A 19,651-nucleotide genomic window follows, 5' to 3' on the forward strand; every position below is an offset into this window, starting at 1 on the left:
GAGGAGGATGGGTTGGGAGTGTGTGTGAGAGAGAGTGAGAGAGACTGTAAACTCGACTGAGTGGTGTCAGGAATGGGACGCCTCCACGGCCTCTCTGATTCCGCCTTCCGCTCGATAAGCCAGTCCTTCCCGGATCGTGATTGGGAATATCTCGGAGCCGCAGTCCAGGCCTCCCTCTCATCCCCAAAGCCAAACCAAATCCTTACTGGGAGTGAGCTTGGGGCGAACGCCAGCGACTGAGATGCGACCCGCACAAAGTCAGGGATCAGACCATTCCGGCTGGGAACTCGGATGCCATGCAGAATGAAAGTGCGGCGCTACCTCTGGCTGGTGGTTCAGGCGATTCAGGTTATTTCTGTGTCTGTGTCTCTGTGTGTTTGCAGGAGAGTGCTGAAATCACAGGCTGTTGTTCTGTGTTTACAAAGGTTTAAGATTAACGAGAACTGCTGGATTGAGAAGGGGAGCAGGATTGTGTCGGGGTTATGTATCTCTCTGAGGTGTCTGAGTAACATTCTCTGTATACACAGAAACCGGGGAGTGCTGTGATATCTCACTGCAAGCAGCGAGGCTTCACTCACTGTATGGGGCTCGGAGCACGGAGAGCAGGATTACTCTCTGTCCTTGGCTGCAGGCCTTTTCCGAATGGCTCGGCCCAGCCGCAGGGGTGACCCCTACACCAACACTGCAAATGGTCAGGGCTCAATTTCAGTGACAGCAGAAAGTGTAATCATTGGGCACTCAACTCTGCAGTGATATGTACGTCTAAAAAGGTGGACTCACTGGGCAGTGATACATAACATCTGAAAATGTGGACTCACTGGGCGGTGATATATAACATCTGAGAAATTGGACTCTCTGGGTGATGATATATAACATCTGAAAAGGTAGAATAACTGGGTGGTGATATATAACATCTGAAAAGGTAGAATAACTGGGTGGTGATATATAAGAACTGAGAAAGTAGAATAACTGGGTGGTGATATATAACATCTGAGAAGGTAGAATAACTGGGTGGTGATATATAAGAACTGAGAAGGTGGACTCTCTGGGTGGTGATATATAACATCTGAGAAGGTGGACTCTCTGGGTGGTGATATATAACATCTGAGAAGGTGGACTCTCTGGGTGATGATATATAACATCTGAGAAGGTGGACTCTCTGGGTGGTGATATATAACAACTGAGAAGGTGGACTCTCTGGGTGGTGATATATAACAACTGAGAAGGTGGACTCACTGTGCAATATTGTAAAATTGTTAATTGTTGACCTGCGTTACTTTCAATGTTCCCTTTCCTTTGATGTAGCTGTCTGCCAATGTAATCTCTAAACCTATTTAACAAATCCTGATTCAGATTAATCTCTGAGACGGAGACTGGAAGTATATTTAAAATATAAGGAGAAAAGGGAGTGTTGGTTTCAGTCATGTTGGCACTAAGGCGGCCATGAGATAGGAAAGATTTTTTTTAGTGTCTTTCACAATTGCAGAGTGTCCCAAAACACTTTACTGGCAATTAAAAGCACTTTTGTAATGACTGGTCTAACTTAGGAAGTGCACACTTCTGTTTGGACACATTAGACTCAAATACTAACGTGACCACATACATCTGCGTTGGATTAATGATGAATTTTGGCTGCAACCCTGGAAGAATGCTGGTAAAGCAGAAACTTGGTTTACTTTAAAAGAAAAAGCAAATATATTTTGAGTGAATCGCTTTGAATTCAAAGGGGTAAATGAGGAATGCATTCAGAGGAAAAAATAGATGGTTGTTTGGATACTTGGGACAGGCGGAACAGGTTAGCAACAAGTACATGGGACTTGAATGTAGGTTCCACTCATGATTATCAGCACATTACCCAGGGTGATGGTGAATAACTTCTCTCTATGGACAGGAGAAATACTTAAATAACAAGTTTGGCTGTGCAGCCTATTGGCCAGATTATAGTGGGAGAGTTGACATAGCAGTTTATAATGGTTACTTGATAGACACATTTGACCAAAAACGAATTGGCAATAGTAATTGCTTATGGACAGGAATCAGCTGTTCTACGTAAGATTTTTAAATTTTATATGTATTATACATTATATAATGCTTATCGTATATACACAAGCTTATTCTTTTCCTTATCATAATCACTCATTAAGCTTCTGTACGCAATTATATTGAATAGAGTTTTCAGGATATTGTGAAAAAGCCAATGGAGCTTTGGATGCAATGTCATCTTCATGTTTCATGTTATTTTTTCAACCTTCAGTTTCTGCCACAACCCTTCTCCTTATGTTACAATCTTTGCCATTGTCTTGGGCTGTATTCGTCCCTTTGCATACCTGCCATTCTGTTCAATCCCAGTCTGAATTTTCAACCCCCTCCGCTTCCCATTGTTAAGTGGAAACACTGTCTGTTTCCGTCTCAGCAACATTGTTCATTTGTCCCCAGTTCAGTGTGTCTTGTGTCGAAACCCTCATACATATTTTTTGGCATTTCCAAAGTCTGTACGAGTAAGTTTGAATTTGTGTGATTGTGTAAAACTGGAGATAAGGGATCAACCAAGTGTTCCAGTTTTCAGTTGTGAAAATTAGGTCAGGAGAGAATTAAGGCTGAAAATGTGTTGCTGGAAAAGCGCAGCAGGTCAGGCAGCATCCAAGGAGCAGGAGAATGGATGTTTCGGGCATGAGCCCTTCTTCAGGATTCCTGAAGAAGGGCTCATGCCCGAAACATCGATTCTCCTGCTCCTTGGATGCTGCCTGACCTGCTGCGCTTTTCCAGAACACATTTTCAGCTCTGATCTCCAGCATCTGCAGTCCTCACTTTCTCCTAGGAGAGAATTAAGGCTGCTGATCATTATCACCTGTTTTATGATATCATCCAAAATTTAAATTGCCCACTGCTCTTTCACACTTCCAAACTTTTTAAAAAAAGCGAGTCCACATTGTGTTCCCTCCCTTGCCCATTATTATAATTTCGGATGCCCATGCCATAATGGTGTGGCTGAGCAGTCTTCGACAGATGCACTGCTAACAATCCTCCTCCTTGGTATCAAAGCTACATTCCTGATACCATGTGGAGAAGGATACTTGCACAGTAGGAGATAGGCTCAATCTTGATCAACAGCAAAAGTTTATTACATATTTATAATTAGCACATTACATTGATGACCTCTTAGAAGACATCAGGCTCAGTTTAAGAGTACACAATATTGCTAGCTAGGTGGACTATGCACCCTAACAATTACAACATGACATATTGTAATGAGTTAGAGCACATGAACACACCGGTTTGCTCCTCCTGGGAACAATTTTTTATCTCTTGATAAGCAAAGCTTATCTCATTAATGTTGGTTAACTGCTTTGGATACTAACTACCTTACAGAATACCCATCATCTCTCCAGTTCTTGCTGACCTTAAGTGGCTCTCCTGACCCTCTATGCAATGCAATGAGAGTTTTCACTCTATATCCCTAACCCCAACACGCCAATCCTCTGATGTAAGCCCCTTCGATGTTTCTATTCCCTTCATCTTATATGCAAGTGACAGGGCCTTCTCCTTCAATGTTCTACACCTGGAATTCTAACTCTAAATGGTTATGTTCTCATTTGAGAAGCTCTCCAAAACCTGTTCCTTTAACCAAGTTTGTGCCCAATGCATTTTGTTCTGCTTTCCTGGCTCATTGCCTTTTTGTCCAGAAGCTTATTCCATCAGTTAGCACAGCTGCCTCACAATGCCAGGGACCCTGGTTCGCGTCGATGCATGGGTGACTGCATGCCCACATTGTACGTGCCATGCTTTTTTTAATATTACAGGTGTTATATAAAATGGCTGCTATTGTTGTTAAGCAAAGCAAACAGATGCAGATGTTCCCAAGAGTGGGCCATAGTGCACCATCTTCTGAGGCACTAAATGCATTATTCTCTTGGCTCTCAAAAGTGTCAACCGATCCTTGGAACTCAGTACACGTGATCCGAATCCCGACCAGAGATGGATGTTGGGACAGTGATGCAGCGTCAATCCATAGCTCCTGCTCAGTACTGGGAGGGGAATGATTAATAGCAGCACTTATTCAGTGCAAGTTGCATCTCCACTTCCATAATGCTAAGAGTTAGGACGGTCAAATAAAATGTAGCAAATGAAATGTGTTAATCAGTATGTGCCCACAGACACCTTTAAAGATGAAACCTTACATTTCCCATGCTCCTTCAGAATTTTATAATTTTGGGAATGCAAAACGCAAGCTTTTGTGTTTATTAGTCTTGTCCTGGTGTACCAGTAATGGAATGACAGAGGAAGGGGTAGACATCAATAGCTCAAGTATTGCAAGCTCACATCCACTGCAATCTCAATGTAACTGCTTATTTTAGGTGAGCCAAATTTCAGCTTCCACATTGAATTGTAGACTATACCCTAACTCACTTGTGAAAATCATGGTGTTCCATGTGTTTGAGGAAAGACATTCTGGCTATTGAGGGAGTGTAGCGTAAGTTCATGAGGTCAATTCCTGGAATGGCGGGATTACCTTACACTGAAAGACTGGAGCGACTGGGCTTGTATACCCTTGAGTTTAGAAGACTGAGAGAGGATCTGATTGAGACATATAAGATTATTAAAGGATTGGACACTCTGGAGGCAGGAAACATGTTTCCGCTGATGGGTGAGTGCCGAACCAGAGGACACAGCTTAAAAATACAGGTTAGACCATTTAGGACAGAGATGAGGAGAAACATCTTCACCCAGAGAGTGGTGGCTGTGTGGAATGCTCTGCCCCAGAGGGCAGTGGCGGCCCAGTCTCTGGATTCATTTAAGAAAGAGTTGGCTGGAGCTCTCAAGGATAGTGGAATCAAGGGTTATGGAGATAAGGCAGGAACAGGATACTGATTAAGGATGATCAGCCATGATCATACTGAATGGTGGTGCAGGCTCGAAGGGCAGAATGGCCTACTCCTGCACCTATTGTCTATTGTCTAAAAATGTAACGTCATTGTAAAACAGAGGCACCTACTAGAGATATGTCTTGTGAGCTGCATTCTAGTTGGTTTATTTTTTTAAAGCTTTTCTGGCATTGTGTCAACTTCCATGAAGTCAGCTGTTGCCAATTTTCTAATTGCCTGCATTCCTCTTGTTCATATCTTGAGACCAGCCTGCTCCCCCATGTCCCTGTGTCCACTATTGCTTCCAGCTTCCACCCTCAGTGGCAAACGGTCACTTGTTGCAAATATCCTGGTTCTGCACCCATCCATCACATAGAATTCAATCATCATTTCATATTGCACATCAGTTATTATCATCCCCATTGATGTAGTAGTTTTGGCTAGGGTGAAGATGAGTCAGAAATTTGTGGGCTCAGATCACACACATGAGGCTGATAAATCACTGTAGTGATGAGGGAGCTGGGCATTGTCAGAGGCACTGCCTTTGGGATGATTCATTTAACTGAGATCCAAGTTCCTCTTTCAGGTGTTTGTGAAAGATTCCATGGCACTATTCTGAGGAAGAACATGGTCCTCACTGACATCTGCAACTCATCCAGCATTATTACTAAAACAGATTAGCTGATCATCCAGTTTATTGCTTTTTGTCATTGTCCACAACTTGACTGCAGTGTCTTCTACATTTCTATAGCAGTTGCATTTTAGATGTGTGTGAGGTGAGTTGAGACATTCTGAAAGCTGCTGTATAAACGCAAGTTCAATCATGCCAGCTATGTTAATTTGTGAACTATGACTTAATGTTTATTAATCTATTGTGCAACAGGGTGTGGTAACCATGCTGTTTAATAAAGGTGTGATGAGGGAGAAGAATCATTTCTGTTCTTGGCCCACAGAGAATCCCACCCCCATAAAGGGTTATCCCCTGAGTAGCACCAATCTCTGGGCTGGTGTAAAGGACACAGCAGAAAGTGCTGAGGCCTTAAATGTGTCGAACATGCTATTGAGCCCTGAAGGCTGCAGGATCCCCAAATGGAAGTTGAGATGCTGTTGATCCAACTTGCGCTGAGCTTCATTGGAGCACTGCAGCAAGCTTGAGAAAGAGACGTTGGCCAGGGAATAGGGGGGATACGTTGAAGTGGCAGGCAACTGGAAGCTCAGGTCATTTTTGTGGATAGAACGAAGATGTTCTGCAAAATGGTTGTCCAATCCACGCTTCATTTTCCCAGTGTACAGGAGACCACATTGTGAGCAGTGAATATAGTAGACTAGATTGACTGAAATGCAGAAAAAGCGCTGCTTCATCGGGAAGGTGTGTCTGGGGCGTTTTGTTGGTGAGGACGGAGGAAATAAACAGGCAGGTATTACAACTTCTATGATGGCAAGGGAAGGTGATGATGTGGAGAGGTGTTGGGAGGGGAGAAGGAGTGGACTAGAGTGTTGTGGAGACATTAGTCCCCGTGGAAGGCTACTGGAGGAGGGGAGGGGAATATGTGTCTGGTCACAGCATTTTAATACACTTGGATAAATGGTGGCTTATAATCCTTTGGCAACAGTGGCTGGTAGGTTGGGAAGTGAAGACAGGGGAACCCTATTGCTGTTGATGGAGGGAAGAGATGGGGTGGGGGCAAAGTGTGCGAGTTGGGTCGGACATGATGAAAAGCACTGTTGATCATGGTGGTTGGGATTCCTCAGCTGAGGAAAAATTTATGAGGCCTCCCCCACCGGAAGGTGGCATCATTAGAGATACCATGGAGGTGGAGAAACTGGGAGAAATGGGATGGAGACCTTACACAAAGCAAGATTTAGGGATGTATATTCCAGGGAACTTGGAATCAATGGGTTTGTGATGGATGTCAATGACAAGCTATGCCCAGAAATGGAAACAAGAGATATCAAGGAAGGGAAGGGAGGAGTCCGGAGGTGGACCAAGTGAATGTGAGAGCAGGGTGAAAATTGGAAGCAAAGTTGATTAACTTCTCCAGTTCAGAATGAGAGAGGGAAGGAGCACCGATGATGTCATTGCTGTGCTGGAGTAACAGTTGTGGGTGTATGCCTGGGATTAGGACTGGAACAAGGAATGTTCCATGTATCCCACACAGAGACAGACATAACTGGGGCCATGCAGGTACCCATGGCCACCCCTCTGACCTGAAGAAAGTGAGAGGAGTTAAAGCAGAAGTTGTTCAAAGTGAGGATGAGCTTGATAAAAGTTCTCTCTCTTCAGGTACTGTCCCTTTAATTTTTCAAAACCACCATCATCCTCGCCTTCTCTGAAATCCTTGACACAGTTAACCTATGGTTCTCCTTCAAGATAACCCCTTCACTGCCTAACTCACTGACACTGCTCTTGCTTCATTATATCAGTTTGTTGCAATGATTTCTCAACTCTGCAGTGTCTCTCTGGAGAACTCCAAGATTCCCGTGATTTTATGAGGTTTCCCAGTATCCCATACATGTGGGGTCAGCATTCTTGCCTATCAGACCTAACTCTGCCTCTCTATGTCACCTATCTCGATGTATCTGTTGTCTCCATGCTGCCAGAATGCTTGCCAACACGCCGCCTTGGAAAATTGGTCACTATGTCCGGTTAAAAGACAAGAGAAGCCAAAACCACTGTCTTTCTTACTTGTCACCAACCCAGGATCTTCTCTGATGAAGCAACCCTCTTGCACACTGTGATAGTAGGTGATGTATACAATATGTATAGAACACTCAGATCCTGTGCAGGAGCATTAGCAGTTCTGAAAGCCTCTCACTTCCTTCTGATATGAGTGTGTAACCACTGCAAGATCAGGCTGTGAGATAAGTGATCACTTGCAAACTCCACTTCTCCCACTGATATAATCACCAAGAGGGAAGCAAACACAGCAGTTAACATCACTAAATTATTTGAAATGTTTGAGTTTGGAGATCAGCTTCAGGAGACATTGGAACACATTGGTATGTTCAGTAACAAGAAATTACATAAAGCAGCACAGAAACATCCCCATTAGTTTTCTTGTGGGAAGCTGGGGTTAGCTGTGGTGATCAGCCACATGCCTGTGGGTCCACCGTTGTAGAAACAATATATACAAGAACTATTTCCTCTTCCTCAACCTTTGCAAATGTTAATATGTATCAAATATTAAATGGCAGAGAGGGTAGCATTGATGCCTCACAGTGTCAGGGACCTGGGTTCGATTCCAGTCTCTGTGCACACTCGACACAGACAATCACCATTCTCCCCGTGTCTGCGTGGGTTTCCACCTGGTGCTCCGATTTCCTCCCACAATCCAAAGTTGTGCAGATTAGGGTGAATTGGCTGTGCTAAATTGTCCATACTGTCTAGAGATGTGCAGGCTAGGTGGATTAGCCATGATAAATGGAGGGTGACAAGGATAGACAGGAATATACAGTGATAAGATCAGCAATGATGTCATTTAGATTACTTACAGTGTGGAAACAGGCCCTTCGGCCCAACAAGTCCACACCGACCCGCCGAAGCGCAACCCACCCAGACCCATTCCCCTTTATTTTCACCCCTTCACCTAACACTACGGGTAATTTAGCATGGCCAATTCACCTAACCTGCACATTTTTGGACTGTAGGAGGAAACCGGAGCACCCGGAAGAAACCTGCACAGACATAGGGAGAATGTGCACACTTGACACAGACAGTCACCAGAGACTGGAATTGAACCCGGGTCTCTGGCGCTGTGAGGCAAGTACTAACCACTGTGCCACCGTGCCGCCCACGAATGGTGGAATTGGCTTGAGGGGCTGAATGGCCCTATCTATGCTCCTAATTCATGTGTTTATGAATAACCAGCGCAATCTTTTAGCAAGAATTAATTGGCATAATCATTTAAAAAAGGAATAATGGGGTCTAAATTTAACATTTTTTTTAATTCATTCATAAAATGTGGATATTGCTGGCCAGACCAGCATTTATTACCCATCCCTAATTGCCCAGAGAGCAATTAAGCATCAGTCACATTGGTGTGGATCTGGAATCACATGTAGGTAGGTTGCCTATCCTAAAGAACGGTCATCATTAGACTCTTAATTCCAGACTTTTGCAGAATTCAAATTCTGCCATGGTTGGATTTGAACCCGCGTCCCCAGAACATTACCTGGGTCTCTGGATTAAGAATCCAGTGATAATACCACTAGGTCATCGCCTCTCCTGTACCTATTTGTGGTGTCTGTTTTATGGATGCAAATTGAATGTGGTGCTAAACACTTGAGGATGGCAGAGGTCTGATCTGCATTGTCTGCTCGCTGGAAAATTCATTGGTGCTTTGCTTCATTTTCAAGACAGTTCTTGTGTCATTCCAGAAGTGGATTGTTAAACTTGTTTAAAAGCAAAGTCCCACAGATGGAAATCTGAAACAAATACAGGGAATGCTGGAGAAACTCAGCAGGTCTGTGGCGAGAGAAAGAGAGCAGCCTAACTGCAGTCTGTAAAGGGTAATGATAGGCTGCTTAAACAAGGCCCCAACCTTTTCATTGTCAGAAGCTTCCTTTAACACTCTTTCATCTCCAATGTCTCTCAGTTTCCAGTATGACTTCGTACGGGATAGAATCGTAAAAGGACTCGAGTGGGAGACCTGTTTGCCCCCACAATTAGTTATTCTGTTGTGGCCTATGATAGGCTTAGTTCAAACCCATCATTTTCTGTGCAATTCTCACACCACAGGGGAATACAGCAAGTTTGGACATCCAAGAAAAATTTAAATAAGTCATTGTAGGGAAAAAACTTTTTTTTAGGATTGTTGTGTCTTCGAAGCCATTTAAAAGCATAAAAACAGGAGAAGATCATTCCTTCAGCCTGCTGTGAAATTTACTAAGATCGTGGCTGGTCTGATTGTAACTTTTAGTCTACATTCTCACCTGCACCTTTTGCCCACTTGCTCAATAAGTTATCTATCTGTCTCTGCCTCGGAGATATTCAAGGACTGTCTTTCCACCACCTTTTCAAAAGACAGTCCCAAAGATTTAAGACCCGCAGAGAAAGAATCTCTGTTTGAACTGGGTGATGCCGGATTTCTAAACCCCTTGTTCTAGATTCTTCCTTTAGAGGGAACACCCTGTCCAAATCTATGCTGTCAAGACCCCTCAGTGAAATAATTAAGCCTTTAATGACTTTAAAATCCTCTGCCTTTTTCATTGGATTTCTGTTGGGTTTACTTGCTTTGAGAAAATAGAATGTATTTTAGGGCCTTGGCAGTGTTGTAGAACAGAGAGACCTAGGGATTCAGGTGCAAAACTCTTTGAAGTTTGCGTCACGTGTAGACAGGGTGGTTAAGAAGGCAAAAACCGAAAAAAACTGCCTCAGTTTGAGGAAGGGTCACTTGACCTGAAACGTTAAGTCTGATTTCCCTCCACAGATGCTGCCAGACCTGCTGAGCTGGTTAAGAAAGTGTTTAGCACGCTTGCCTTTATTGCTCAGACCTTTGGGTATAGGAATTGGGACTTCATATTGAGGTTGTACAGGGTATGGCAGTGCTGGTGTTGGACTGGGGTGGACAAGATTAAATGTCACACGACACCAAATTATAGTCCAACAGGTTCATTTGAAATCACAATATTTCCGAGCACTGCTCCTTCGTCAGTTTGAGGATGTACAGGACATCGGTGAGGCCTCTTCTGGAGTACTGTGTGCAGTTCTGGTCGCCCTGTTATAGGAAGGATATTATTAAACTGGAGTGGCTTCAGAAAAGATTTACCAGGACGTTACCAGGACTGGAGGGTTTGAGTTATAAGGAGAGGCTGGATAGGCTTGGACTTTTTTCACTAGAGCATAGGAGGTTGAGGGGTGATCTTATAGAGGTTTATAAAATCAGGTGGGGCACAGATAAAGTGAATGGCAAGTGTCTTTTCCCTTGGGTGGGGGAGTTCAAAACCAGAGGGCATATTTTTAAAGTTGAGAGGATAAAGATTTAACAAAGATACAAGGGGCAACCTTTTACACAGAGAGTAATTTGTGTGTGGGGTGAACCTCCAGAGGAAGTGTTGGATGCGGGTACAGTTAGAACATTTAAAAGGCATTTGGATAAATTCACAAATAGAAAGTGCTTTGAGGGATAAGTGTCAAGCCCAGGCAGGTGGGACAAGTTTAGTTTTGGATTAGGGTCGCCATGGACTAGTTGGACCGAAAGGTCTGTTTCTGTGCTGTGTGACTATGACTCTATTGGGTGCTATGATGGCAATGAGAAAGCTATCACTCATCCACAATTGGCACTTTCCTGATACAACAGCGGTCTGACAGACCGAATGGTCTGCTGTGCACTGTATCTATTCTATGGTTCTATGACTTTGAGTTGATTGGAAAGTTTCTTTGACCATTGCTCATACAACCAATTTTGATCAATTTCTGATATATTTACAGCTAAAAAAATAAAAGTGCGCAAATAAAATTACGTCTGCACGCTTAATTTCTCCTATGGTTTTTTTTCTCCTGGATTTGCTCATCCCATTGTCCTGGAGATTAATCTTTCATTCCCGCAGAACACAGTGTAGAATGAGCGGAACGCTTTATAATTGTAATTCATTGTTTGCCTTTCTGTTTTCAGCTGTACCACTGTGAGTCTGCCGCCAAATGTAACAATATCACACAGTACTCATTGTCTTCCCGCTGCTGTGCCAAGTGTCCACCGGGTAAGTACAGGGTTAATGATGGAGAATACTGAGGGGCTGGAGAGAGAACTGGAATATAAACTGGGCGACTGCTTGACATTTTGGAATGGAATCAGGAAGCATGTCTTCACACACAGTCCAATAAAAATCAAGAATACTGTCCACTGTAGGGCTGGGGCTTTCAAGATATGGATCAGAGCTTCCTGAAGTGGGATATAGGGACCCCACGTGGGGTCATGTGCTGAATCTATGGAGTTACAAACTCTGAGGTACGAGCACAGCTCTAACCAAGTGTATAACTCTCCTTCCTAACTCTGAAAGCTTACAATGAGAGGTTGTGACAATTTCCAAGCCTTGAAATGGAGTTACAGAGTGGAAAAAGCTTGAGAAGTGCTGATTCTGATCAGTAGAGCTAGTTGTAGGTAGAGTGATGCTTAATAGAATGGCCAAGAGGCTGAATAGCCTCGTCCTCTTTCTTTAACTAAAAAGGTTGCTTGCATTGATATGAGATAACTTTCACAATTTGATTTTCACAATTATACCTTATTCTGTGAAAAAGTATGGATCAATGGCATTGCATAGGATCCAAGTTATTGACTGGTTTACCCATTATGTATTGTCCATCGGGGAGTTCCAGGATGAGTAGTTTGTTGGTGTCTGAATAAGTAGAACTGATCTGAGTGTTCAGGTAACAAATTAAGAACTAAATTAGAAGAACATGACAAGGGATACTCAGCTCAGAAGAAACTTCGAGCAGGAGTGGGGTCAGATTCAGGCTTGATGGTCAATCTCGAGCAGTGCATGGGAGATTAGTAAATCTACAGTTCAGGTGTGATAACCTTCATAGTGAGTTAACCTGTCGCCAGTCATAGCCTCGACTCATGACTCCACTTTGAGTCTCAACCCTCGTTTTGGGAAGCTATGATCCATATCTTGAAAACCCCAGCCCTTTACTGGACAGTATTCTCGATTTCTATTGGTCTGTGCATGAGGACATGCCTCCTGATTCCATTCCCAAATGGCCAGATGTACACGTGAAGAAGAGAGTTGCCTCAAGTACTTAAAAACTGATCGTACCTATCTAACCTTTAGCACCCTCAAGGCAAGAGACAGGAAGGGACAGAAATCTAAGAATAAATTGAAAGCAGATTAGGCTTTGCAGTTGAGTGAGTGAGCAACTGAGCTGAGGAGGTCAGGAATTTCCGAGATTGCATTTCTAAGTCAGTTGCTGACCTGCACTGACTTTACTTTGTCTCTGTTGAGGTTGTTATGGTTTGCTAATAGTGATCTCTGGGTCAGGAAGTATCTGACTGGCCCTGGTTCCAGTGCTTGCTGGTTGGGCAGTATATGTCTTGTCAGGCTGATACTTTGTCCCCCTCCCTTTGGGTTTACTGTATTTTTCTACAGTCTCCACTTTCTTCCCTCCATATTGATAGGATCATTTCTTGCCGTAATGGTACTACTGTCTGGTCAATGTTCTCATCAGCTGCTCTCCCTTTTTACCATCTTCAGATATCTCAACACTCACCTTTAGTTTTATTGAAATATACAGTAGGTTCATCCCTACAAGTCTCTAGCTGTGGCTCAGTGGGTAGTATCTTTGCCTCTGAGTCAGATGGTTGTGACTTCATGACCCACTTAAGCACAGAACGATGCTGGCACCTTTGTACAATACTCAGGGAGTAGAGTTATGTCAAAGGAGCATATTTCAGAAGTGACATTAAATTTTTCTGTAGGGACCTTCTCATGTAGATACAAAAGATTAGCCAATTGTATCGTGAAGAAGAACTGAGCATGATTCTGGCCATTTTTTTGTCACTCAATAATCAAAATAAATTATCTTGTGTCTTATTGTAAAAGGGTGCCCTTTGTCACAGCTTTTTATCTTGAACTTATCAGGACAATTTGCAAAAAACATCCCAATTCAATAAGAAAATCAACATTTATATTTAAGAAAGGACAGTACTGCTTTGTTGGCAAGTGCAGTCTGATTGGTAGAGATGTTGCCATGGAGATTGCAGAGTCAATGATGTTTGACAGTTAACTGACAGGCTTTGTTTACATTTTAATTCAGACAGGTTGACTTTGATTGGTCAGGGCATTGCTTTGAAAAATGGAACAGTGAAAGGCTATTTAGATGAGTTGAAACAGACGCAGTGTTTCTTACAATACACTAATGTCTACTTTCTATACTCTTTCATTTGGACCACCTTGAGGAAGGTGTGACTATAAATGCAAGTTCTTTCTTCTCAGGCATAGCAGTTTAATCTTTTATCTCTTCCTATTACCTTTACATTCTTCTATAAGGCGGATTTTGAATGTTTTCTACATTGGTTCAAATTGCCCCAAAATTAGTGTGGAAAAACCTGCTAAGAGGTTTATTTCTATATAAATGACCAAAGATTTGTTTGCATCAGACACTATCAAAATCTATTCAGTTCTGTAGGAAAAGGTGGAGGATTTGAGCCAGATTTGAGAGTTGCATTCTTGTGCAATAAATTTGTATTGTGGTATTTATCTTGCAGGTACCTATTTGAGCAGTAAATGCACAATACTGAAAGACACTGAGTGCAAGCCCTGTGAAGAGGGACTGTATCAGTCAAAGTGGAACTTGGCTGATCACTGTCAGCGGCACACATACTGTGATCCAAGTAGGTCCAAATTATTTTCCCTAGTTTTCTTTCTGCTTACATTTCTGGTAGGGTTTTACTGATGTATGCAATTGTGTAAGTTCGTGTGTGAATATGCATTTGTGTGTTTCTGTGCATATGCACAAGTGTATGCATATGCTCCTGTGTCAGTGTGCACACCTGTGTAGGTGTGCTCCTATACTTGGGTGCCAGTGTGTGTGCAAGTGTGTGTGTGTATGTATGTATACACACGCATGCCTGTGCATTTTTATAATACAAGGCTAGCAAGTCAAACCAAATCAGTCTCATTAACACTGGATCTGCAAAAAAGTGCCCATTTGTTTTTAACCAGATTTTACAAATGACAGACTTTGGATATTAAGTTTATACAAAAATTAACAATTTATTATTAATAATGTAACTTGAGCAGAACACAGATAAGTAACAAGTTAATCTAATTAATATCTATGATTTAAAGTATATTTTTCTTATCATAAATCCACTAACACACAGACGACAGATAGACATGGTTTGGGGATGAATTAAAAAGAAAAGAAATGAATTTTAATTTGCCAAATAAGTAAACCGTTTCCAATAATGGATACTAGGCCTCCATGAAAACCTTAGACAATAGATTGTCCACAGGAACTGAATAAGAACTAGGGGCAGAAGTAGGGAATTCATCCCCTTAAGCCTGTTCTGCCATTTAATACAACTATGGCTGATCTCATCTTGGCCCTAACTCCACTTTCCTGCCCTTCAGCCTCTTACTGTTTTAAAATCTGTCCATCTTCTTAAACTTATTCCATGTTCTGGCATCCTAAAGGGTAATGAGTTCCACAATTCACAACTGTTTTAGATAAGTCATTTCTTCTCATTCCTATTCTAAATCCGCTACTCATTATCCTAAAACTATGACCCCTTGTTCCAGATAGCCCTACCTGAAGAAACATCCTCACTTTGTTTACTTTGTCAATCCACTTTGGCATCTTGTAAACTGCGCTTAGATCTCCTGTCATTTATCTAAATTCCAGACAGTATAGGTCTAAACTGCTCAGTCTCTCTTCATAACACAACCCCCTCATATCTGGAATCAATCTAGTGATTCTCTTCTGAACTGTCTCCAATGCAACCACGCTTCCCCCTTGAGTAAGCATACCATAATTGTACGCAGTACTCCAGCTTGAATTCAATGTCACCAGTTAATACAAACAGTTTCAGAAGACGTCTAGAAATATTTTAAAATTATTTCTTACAAACTGGGCCTTTCCTTAGAACATTCAACAATTTTATAACTGAATAGAAAACTGGAAAGAGCAAAACACAGCAATCATCTCTGAAAGTTTTCAAATAATCACTCTTCTACTAAAAACAAATCAGAACTGGTGGTTCTCTCTCCTTCCTTTCCTTTTAAGTCAGCATTCTTTATGGGTGAGTGGTTGGCACCTGTTCTCCCCGATTGACAAATTCAACATTGAACTGCTGCCGGCCTGGAACATAGAAATTGCTCAGTGCCAATTTGTTCACAGTGCCTTTGGCACAGTAATTAAGTTGCATCGTCTTCCAGGCCAGTACCCAACTACAAACATCTGTCCTTGTTCTCTTCCTGTTTAAAACAAGCTGCTGTTCAAAGTTCAACTCTTAATCTGACCTTACATTTCCAAACCAAAAATAAAGAGGAAATAAAAGAAAACCGGTGAGAGCCCCTAGAATACATGTACATGTTCCTGTGCTTTTGTGACTATGTATGTGCATTTGTGCATGCATCTGGTCGTGTGTGTGTATGTGTGCGCGCGCTCATCTGGTTGTGTGTGTGTGTGTGTGTGTGGCACCAGTGTGTGTGCATGTATGTGCACCTGTGTATGTGCATGTGTGTTTGTGTCTGTTCATGTGTGCATGCAAGTGTTCCTGTGTGTCTGTGCACCAGTGTATGCGTATGTTTCTGTGTGCATACATTCATGTGTACCATGTTTTTGTGTGTATGTGCATGTGTTTGTTCGTGTGTGTGTGTGAGAACCTATTGGCCAAGCCAGCTTTATGGTTTGATGAAATTGTGCTGCACACAAAATGGAGAGTATTTCCTGTCAGTCACAATTGACTCTGAATAAATATAGAACTGTTCTTTGGGGGAAGGGAGGAGGGAAGTGAGATCGTGGCCAAATTAAATCCCCAACAGAATTTGGAGAGCTTTGTATTTGAAATGGATGTTGTATTATTAATGCAAATTCAGCATTCTGTTGGACCACTAAATAAGAGGGATATTTCTTCATCCACAGTGCAAGCAAAACAACAAATTTGCCAGAATTATTTTTATTTGCCATTTAAAATATGCCATCGCTTCCCAATGAGATACTACCTGAATAAAGAAAAATTATCATAGCCCTACAGGGGTCAAGATAAAACAATGGCCTGTGTTGATTAAGTCAGGTTTGGGCTATTTTATGACAGGGCCTGCAGTTTAACAGTTTCCCAAAGTGTATTCACTTCATACAAGAGTGCACTGCTTGACTTATAGGAAGTGTCGAAGTGAAACCGTAAGCCAGTTTCCAAACAGGACGGAAATCTTAAAAATACAGGCACACAATCCCTGTCTCTTTTGCGAGGTGCACAGTCTTATCACTGTAACCAAGAGGGAGATCTCTGCAATCACAAATATTCTTACACTCTGCCTTTTCCTATCTTCAGATGGAGGATTTGTGACCGAGTCGCCTGGCGACACCTTGACCAATGCTGTGTGTTTGTGTGCGATAGGGAAGCACTGCATCAATGAGGACTGTGAAATGTGTGTGGAGGACAAGATTTGTGAGCCTGGTTCTGGAGTAACTAAACCAGGTAAAAACATAAGCATCTGTAAATATCTCAGATTCATAATGTATAGTTTGTGGTATTATTACTGCCTTTGTCGTTTGCTGATGTGCTAATGTGGTTTGTTTGCCAGCGGATCGCAAACACAAGGACACAGAGTGTGAGGAATGTAAACATGGTTATTACTCAAATGTCTCTTCGGCTGTAGAGCTCTGTTCGAAATGGACAAAGTAAGTAACCCAGGTTAACTGGGGGGAGTGGGAAACTTTAGGTTGAATGGGGTAGGTCAGTATCCATGGATTAAATGGGCAGGATTTCAAGCTGCCTCTGGCTTTACATCGACCCTGTATCTTTGCTGAACCACTGTTTGACTCTCTTGTTTGATTGCCTTGTCACAAGCAATGTCTTTACTCTTTTCCATGTTGATGGATCTTCCTAAGATGGCCCCAACTTTTGCTTTGTCAAATCTAAGGGGCTCAGATCTGGTACAAAGCTGATTTAATCATCCAACACTAGGTCTGGCTAGATCACATATATACGTCACTCCCTCTGACAAAACTGCTCAAAAGCTCGAAATTACTCTGGAGAGAAATTAGTTCTCTGACCTTTTTTGTTCTCCTCTCCCAACAGTCTGTTTAACCATGCCCAGGCATTGTTGGCAAGATGTGTATTTACAGCACATCACTTGTTAGCCTTGAACCACTGCTGTTCTGATGGTGAAGGCATTCAACTGATACTATGAGAGCGCGGTCAGAGGTCACACGACACCATGTTATAGTCCAACAGGTTTGTTTGAAATCACAAGCTTTTGGAGTGCCGTTCTTCATCAGGTGTCGTGTGACTTCTAGCCTTGTCCACTTCAGTGCAACGACATATCACGGTTAGAGAGAAATTTCAGGACTTTGATAGTAACAATATGTGATATTTTGTGACCTGGAGGGAGTTCAGAAGTGGCGCTGTTTCCAAGTGGCTGTTGTCCTTCACCTACAAAGTGATTAGGTCGTGGGTATGCAATAATCTGATCAGGCCGACATAAAAAGCATAAAACATAAGACTAGCCTGAGAGGACTTTTTGCCTCAAAAAAAGGGCAGTTAAACAGGAGATGAGCTTGGATGGGCTGCAACTAATTGGTGCCCATCTGATTAAATTGATACCTTGATATTCCACATGTGTTCCTTGGTGTAGGTTGGCATCAGTGAACAAAGTAAATGGGATATTTATTACCTGAAATTGGGAGCTCTGATTATACACAGTCTTTGGTACTTTCTGTGCTCTGATTCTCTGACTACCAACATCCCTTTGCTTTCAGTTGTGGGTCACGCGGAGAGCTGAAACCAGGCAATGCAACAAGTGATGTGAAATGTAAGTACATCAAGCTTCTAGCAAAAGATCACCATAGAGTCATAGGACATGGAAACACCCCCTTTGATCCAACTCCTGCCAATCTGGTCTATTTGCCATTTGCCAGCACTTGTCCCGTATTCGCCTGAACCCTTCCTATTCATATACACCTCCAGATGCCTTTTAAATATTGTAATTGTACCAGCCTCCAACAGTTCATTTCATACATGTACTCCAATTTAGAACTCTAACTGTTTGATCAGTTCTTTACTTTTTCATAACTATTTTAAAATTAACAGAATGATGACCACTTGCTCCAAAGTACTCTTTCATTGACACCTCAGTCACTTAGCCTACATGATTTCCAAGCACAAAGTCAGGTATTGCTCCTTCTCTAGTAGGTAAATCCAAATATTGAAGAAGAAAATTCTCCTGTACACACTTTAAAACATTCTGCCCCATCCAAACCCTTAACACTATGACGGTCCTAGTCTATGTTCGTAAAGTTAAAATCCCCAACCATTACAACCCTACCTTTCCTACAGGTATTTGAGATCTCCTTACATACTTGATTCTCAATTTCCTGCTGACTATTGGTGGGCCTATAATACAATCTCAACAAGATGATCATTCCTTCCTTATTTTTAAGTTCCACCCAAATAACTTCACTGGACGATTTCCCAGGAATTGAGAGTGTGTTGCTGGAAAAGCACAGCAAGTCAGGCAGCATCCGAGGAGCAGGAGAATCGACATTTCGGGCATAAGCCTTTCATCAGGAATGTGGTCAATATCTCATTCCTGATAGAGTCATAGAGATATACAACATGGAAACAGACCCTTTGGTCCAACCCGTCCATGCCAACCAGATATCCCAACCCAATCTAGTCCCACCGGCCAGCACCTGACCCATATTGCTCCAAACCCTTCGTATTCATATACCCATCCAAATGCCTCATAAATGTTGCAATTGTACCAGCCTCCACCACTTCCTCTGGCAGCTCATTTCTTATCCGTACCACTCTCTGCGTGAAAAAGCTGCCCCTTAGGTCTGTTTTATATCTTTTCCCTCTCACCCTAAACCTATGCCCTCTAGTTCTGGACTCACTGACCCCAGGGAAAAGACTTTGCCTGTTTACCCTATCCATGCCCCTCATAATTTTGTAAACCTCTGCAAGGTCATCCCGCAGCCTCTGACGCTCCAGGGAAAACAGCCCCAGCCTGTTCAGCCTCTCCCTCTAGCTCAAATCCTCCAACCCTACAACATCCTTGTAAATCTTTTCTGAACCCTTTCAAGTTTCACAACATCTTTCCAATAGGAAGGAGACCAGAATTGC

At 42.5% G+C, this 19,651-nt stretch overlaps 1 protein-coding gene across 1 annotated transcript in view; it reads left to right on the top strand.

Annotated features, from left to right (window-relative positions):
* LOC122560004 (tumor necrosis factor receptor superfamily member 5-like) overlaps nucleotides 1-19,651 on the top strand; it is a 37,352-nt gene continuing 17,701 nt past the window's right edge. The window contains exons 1-6 of the mRNA XM_043710155.1: nucleotides 1-348; nucleotides 11,477-11,561; nucleotides 14,066-14,191; nucleotides 16,856-17,002; nucleotides 17,109-17,205; nucleotides 18,286-18,338. Coding sequence (XP_043566090.1) covers nucleotides 292-348; nucleotides 11,477-11,561; nucleotides 14,066-14,191; nucleotides 16,856-17,002; nucleotides 17,109-17,205; nucleotides 18,286-18,338 — 565 coding nt within the window. The 5' untranslated portion in view covers nucleotides 1-291. The remainder of the gene's footprint in view (nucleotides 349-11,476; nucleotides 11,562-14,065; nucleotides 14,192-16,855; nucleotides 17,003-17,108; nucleotides 17,206-18,285; nucleotides 18,339-19,651) is intronic.

This window comes from Chiloscyllium plagiosum, chromosome 20, assembly GCF_004010195.1.
Source record: "Chiloscyllium plagiosum isolate BGI_BamShark_2017 chromosome 20, ASM401019v2, whole genome shotgun sequence".
Classification (NCBI taxonomy): Eukaryota; Metazoa; Chordata; class Chondrichthyes; order Orectolobiformes; family Hemiscylliidae; genus Chiloscyllium; species Chiloscyllium plagiosum.